The sequence below is a fragment of the Hordeum vulgare genome, chromosome 7H (assembly GCF_904849725.1).
Source record: "Hordeum vulgare subsp. vulgare chromosome 7H, MorexV3_pseudomolecules_assembly, whole genome shotgun sequence".
Classification (NCBI taxonomy): domain Eukaryota; kingdom Viridiplantae; phylum Streptophyta; class Magnoliopsida; order Poales; family Poaceae; genus Hordeum; species Hordeum vulgare.
In genome coordinates, this window is record NC_058524.1 from 459,147,024 (window position 1) to 459,153,023 (window position 6,000).

Below are 6,000 nucleotides of genomic sequence, written 5' to 3' on the forward strand. Positions count from 1 at the left end.
ACGTTGTGACGTTTGATACACACAAGGTATTCCTCCGGTGCCAGTGAGTTATACGATCTCATGGTCATAGGAATAAATACTTGACACGCAGAAAACCATAGCATTAAAATGACACTATCAATATGCTACGTTCATAGTTTGGGTCTAGTCCATCACATGATTCTCCTAATGATGTATTCTAGTTATCAAGTGACAACACTTGTACATAGCCAGAAAACCTTGACTATCTTTGATCAACTGGCTAGCCAACTAGAGGCATGCTAGGGACATTGTTTTGTCTATGTATCCACACATCACTACAAGGAATATGCTAATACACGACGCCATTTTTTCGTCGCTACATCATCACGGTTTTCAATTTACGACGATCTCACGATGAAATACCAAGCGTCGAAAACGGAGCGTCAGAAATGAACAGCAGCGATGTTTTGATCAAAATCGTCGTAACTTTTACGATGGTTCCTCGGTTGTCGTAACCTTTACGACAATCCTAAATCGTCGTTGGCAATCAAACTCAGTCCTACGTGGCAGTCCTACGTGGCAAAATTACGACGAAATCAAAACGTCAGGGTTGAAATCAGCCCAACCCATTTCAATTGATCACATGGGCTGGTTTTATTTTTTTGGCCTTTTCTTATTGGGCTTCTTATTGGGCCTTGGCCTATTTACAGCCATTTTAGTATTATTTTTTTTGATTTTTTTTATCATTCTAATTTGGGCCCTGGCCTTTTCATGCCCAAATACATTTGATCCAGTTTCAGTTTTGACCATTTTTCATTTTTAAATTCAGCAACTTTTTGTTTCAAAACTTGGTTTCATTTCTATTTGTTGGGTCTTTTCAACCAAATTATTATTCCAATATTAAATCCAACACTATTTCATATTCAAATCAAGAAAACTCCAAGTTGAATTAAAACCATCCATCATATAACATCACATAATACATCTCCCAGGTTTGCACAATCAAAATACACACTTTTTACACCAACACCAGCATGGATGATAAACTAGTAAACTAACACTACTACAAACAAAGTTTCACTTGCTTCCAGCATAAGGCTGGAAGCAAATCAAAAGGAGCACTTGCTTCTATGGTTCGGTTGGTTGTAGTCGCGTCCAGACATGGAAGGATGTTGCTGATAACAGTCTTTGTGATGGTCTGCTCATTCGTCCATTGCGTGGCATGTATCCTTTGAAGCACTGCAACAACAACAAAAAGCTTTTGGACTTACAGAAGCAACTTGGTTAAGTTTTTTGTGGACATTCTACAGCAGATCGGACAGGGTACCTTCCCACTTGTTGAATTCCAGCTCTTTTTTGTTCAGAATCTTGTCAGCAATCTGAAATAAATAGAGAACACGATTACAATATTTATCAATGGAGGAGCAGGTAACTCTCGCTCACACCACAAGCACAGATTATAGTCTCCGATGATGCCAGCCTGATTTGCTTTGGATAAGCAAAGATAAGGATTCATGCTCCACAACGAAATGGCCAGCAATAGAATGAATGTACAAGTATTTGAATAGCAGAAGAACGAGATGAAACAGACTGCATACAGTAAGTCAGTAATAACATACGGATCTGACTACAGGTGGGCTGATCCGGCTACTGAAGCAATTTCAGCGCTGGGTGGACTATTAGATTGCACATCTTCAAAGAAGATTCCATCTACCTTTAAGGAGTTAATTAAATTCGCACCAAGCAAGCCTGCACGCGAGACTTTGCAGGACAAGAGGAAACCAACAATGTTGCTCAGCAGGTTGGGATATTCATCTCTGGCCAGAAAAGCAACACACACACACACACACCATGGAGGGGACGGGGGCAGGTGAGACAGAAGGACATGTCAATTAAATAAATGTGTCAGCATCACTCCTTACTCAGGTGCACACATACATGTTAGTCAAATAAATTTGCATCTTAATAGCACTGAGTGATGACGATATACACACTAAAAGAACTACAGTAAGCGAGTAAGGGAAAAAGACTTGGTATTTTTCTTTCGAATCTCATGGCAAGCTATACTAGACGCTAATGATCACTCGACTCCAAGAAATCCAACATCTGACTAATTGATCCACAGACAAGGGAGTCCGGTCCAATTTATTCTAAAATTAGTAGTTCATTTATAACGTTTCGATGAGACTGAGAGATGTAATCATCGCTAAATAAAAAGGTAAGGTTCAACTAAGCTTAGTGTGTCATATTTGCGAGACGAAACTGCTCTGTGTAGTAGCATTATATGGAAATCTACAGTATGCATACCATTGTTGTTTGCGAAAAATGTAACAAAGAAAGAAGCAGGCTAGCTCTCCACCCCTAAATGCATTACACGAGCTGTGGGATATAAAAACCTGCTAGTAGTCATTCATCCACACTAGCAAGATTATTATTACATTTAAACATGAATGACAGATCATGGAGCTAGCTGGGAAATTCATCACCTAATAATCCTGAAAATCAGAAAAGGTAAATCAAATCTGGTCCATTGTTTTTGTTTCAAGAGTTATGTGTTGGTTTTATAATTTGGAACTACCAAAACCCACGTCCTCTCCAAAGACATAAGAGCTGTCAAAATGGAACTCATCTTCAGTTCACTTGATTGTGTGCATAACTAAGTCAAATGGATTGGTGAGCTGGGAATGTTCCGATAAGCATATATAAGTCATTGCTTTCTCATACACTAGCTTACAAAATGATAAGCATATATAACTGAACGCATATATTTATTTTTTCTCTAATTTTAAGAGCGTGTATTCTACTAGGAACACTAGCATACTAACATGGTGTACATCGAAAATTAATGTTGATAGCCGAACATATTATTTACAGTGAAAAGAAATGTCAAACATATACCTGCACCTATGAAACAGAAACACAGTACATAGGAAAAGCTCAGAGATTCAGTGCATAAATAACATGGACTTGGAAAAAGTTCAGAGATTCATAAATTGCAAGGACAACAAGCAAGCAAATCTGAGGACAGAACTTGGCTGCCTATGGGGGTGTACGCATAGTTCATGCTATATTCAGAAATTCAGTGTATGCAAGAGCACACATTTGAGATCAGAAATACATCCATTTGTGCTACAATGAAAGAAGAGTAGAAAAAAGGAGAAATGTGAGGACATAACTTCCCTGTCGATGGGGTCTGCTGACTCATTGTAGGCTAGCGCGATGGAGGACTGGCGAAAGAAGAGGGCGACGCCGCTGCCGACGAGCACGGCGAGGGAGGTGGCGGCGGTTCTGGAGAAATTCGAAGTGACCACCACCCAACGGATCTGCTCCATGGTCGTGCACTTGAGCATCAACCTGCACCACCACATATGTTGGTTCTGCTCCATGGCCGTGCACTTGAGCATCAACCTGCACCACCCAGCGGCACCACGGCCACCAACGCCGGCGGCTTCGATCTGGAGCAGCGGATGCACTTAATTAAAATTAGGAAGATCATATAGATTAAATTAGCACATCTCAGATTTCTTCAACAAGCATAATCACTCAAATGTTTTTGTTATTATTCTTACACCTCAAATAGTACATGAATACAAGTGGGTTAAGATTCTTGGGTAAAAGCAAATATAGGGAGACCTGAGCAACCATCACTAGATCGAAAGGGGACAGACTGGAGCAAGAAAATTAGCCTACTCGAGGGAGTGAAATCTGAACGTAGGAGCAGCAAGAGTAGGACCAGCAAAGAGTACAAAAGAAGAAAGGAGAGTTCTTCTTCCTCTACCATTTCTTTAGCAATCACACAAAGAAGTCAACCGAGATGCACATACAAAAGCCCCTAGTTATTCATAGGTGCTTACAAATCACCGTAGGGACATCTAACTCTGTTCTTGGAAGCAACAGTATAAAAAAGACAGGGTATACATCCTTCAATAAGGAAATAAAATAAAACGAATCAGGTTATTTATACAGCAACAATACACCAAGATTATGCATAGGGGTGAACGTTTTCAGTACACACACATGCACATGAGACTAAATTAATTTACTAAATTAGAAACTTGAGCGTCAGAAAATTTGGGAAAGGTAGGGAGACACCACTAATCTGCACATATGCTGGATCTACTCATGGCCGCACACTTGATCTGGAGCAGCAGATGCACAGCCCCACCAAGGGTTTGACCTGCAAGCCAAAAGAACACACACAAAGGGGTTAGAGAGTTTGGGACTGAAATCCATGGAGGAAAATGTCGATTGAATCTTAAACCTCAACTAGTGAATGTCATAAAAGAAAAAAGGAAGTTCAGAACAGAGCCACCATGACTGGATCTTGCGGGCGCTCTTGCCTTGTTGCCGAGGCTGAGCACGTCGCCGAGCGCGTAGAGCCGGAACTGGATGCGGTGGCCGTGGGAGTCCGGGACGGGGCCGCGCCAGCCGGGCTGCTTCCAGTCGTTGACCCCCTCCTGGAGGCCGCCTTCGTCGCCGGTGTTGGCGTTGCCGCCGGCGCCCGAGAACCCCTCGGGCAGCCCCTTCTCCTCAGGCGATTTGTTGGCCACCACCAAGTGCATCCACGGAACCCGCTCGTCCGCGTCGATGTCCTGCACCACCAGCGCCAGCGACCGCGTGCCACTGGGCACCCCGTACCACTCCAGCGGTGGCAAGATGTCCTTCTTGGCGCCTTGGCCCTCCAGCGTGGACTGCCGCGGCAGCCTCCCGTCGTGCGCCGACACCGGCAGGCACACCAGCCTCAGGGTCTCCTGTGCCATCTCAGTCTGCCTGCCTCTCTCCCTCTGCTCGCCACTGCTGATTGTTTCTCGTGCGATGAGTTTGCTGGATTGTTCAAGGGAAGTGGGGATGGGGAGGAGGTGGCGGTGGCGAGGAGATGGGGACGAGGGAGGACTGGATCGGGAGGGGGGCGGGGACGGGGTGGAGGTGGCGACGGCGAGGAGATGGGGACAAGGGAGGAAGGGTGCGATGGGGGGAGGGATGTGAGCTAGGGTTTGGGTTACGGGTGGGGTTATCTTTTTTTCTTTTCTATAGATACATGGATGGATGGATGTGAGATGGTGAGGTAGATGGATGGATGGATGGGTGCCATGTCATCAATCCGTGCAAAGAGTTCTGATTGGTTCGAAATATCAGTGATTTAAAATAGTTTTTAAGTACTAAAAGTAAAGGAATTTTTTGAAGCATCCATCAAAAGTATTTTGGAAAAGGGCATCACACAAATTTTCACTAGAGTTAGACCATATTTATGGATGAGGACCAATTTGTATGCATTTCTCATCTTTCTAGCTATTTTTAACCATTTTTCGAGTGGAAAAAAAGTTTTTTTTTTGAAGAACCTACCAAATATTTGTTGCAAAATTGGACTCCATCAATTTTCTAAAATACTAGTACATATTTAATATACAATTGACCAAATGGTTGGATGTCAAAAACTTTTATCCACCTCTCGTGAAAAAAATTATTCTCCTCATTCAAGTGGAAGCGGGTTAAATTTGAACTACAGCTGCCTCATAGTTTGCTATTTTTTTTCAAAAAACATTTCTAGATATAAAAATATCTATTTCTTCATAGATACTCCAAAATATTTGCAAAAATCAAGCCCTAGCTACGAACGGTCATACCCGCCGTGTTGACCGCATTTTGAAATGGCCATGAAAAACTCAAAATAAAATAAAAAAATAGAAAAACTTTGCATTGTGCCATTATATGTGACAAATTATCAGGAAAAATAATAAACTTGTAATACGACAATTATTTTTAAAAAGTGTTCTTAGAAATGGGATATCATGTGTGAAGAGTAATGGCTTTCAAGCCAAATGATCAATCTTATGGCCACATTCATGACATAGTTTGTTGAAATGATATAATATTATGCACAAGGGTGCATATTATAATGGCAAACAATGTTGATTAAAGAAGTTTTCATTTTCCTTGTATGTAAAAATCATTTTCCATTTTTCAAGTGTCCAAAATGAGTTTATTTGTGAAGGACCTACCATATATTTGTTTCAAAATTGGACCAAATCATTTTTCTAA

The 6,000-nt window shown here is 41.7% G+C and overlaps 1 protein-coding gene across 1 annotated transcript; it reads right to left on the reverse strand.

Annotated features, from left to right (window-relative positions):
* Positions 1 to 1,265: 1,265 nt before the first annotated feature.
* On the reverse strand, positions 1,266 to 4,721 carry LOC123409089. The gene is made up of 4 exons (XM_045102075.1): positions 4,302 to 4,721; positions 3,138 to 3,416; positions 2,860 to 2,865; positions 1,266 to 1,340 (listed from the first exon to the last, which is right to left on the reverse strand). Exons 1-4 carry the CDS (start codon positions 4,719 to 4,721, stop codon positions 1,266 to 1,268), a joined length of 780 nt encoding a protein of 259 aa, XP_044958010.1.
* Between the last annotated feature and the right edge of the window lie 1,279 nt (positions 4,722 to 6,000).

What these genes read in the sequence shown, in the direction of transcription:
- LOC123409089 (XM_045102075.1), bottom strand. Translation starts at nt 4,721, where the DNA reads ATGGCACAGGAGACCCTGAGGCTGGTGTGCCTGCCGGTGTCGGCGCAC. An exon ending in TGCTCAGCCTCGGCAACAAG is followed by an intron (nt 3,417 to 4,301) that starts GCAAGAGCGCCC and finishes CCGCTGCTCCAG; the next exon opens with ATCGAAGCCGCCGGCGTTGG.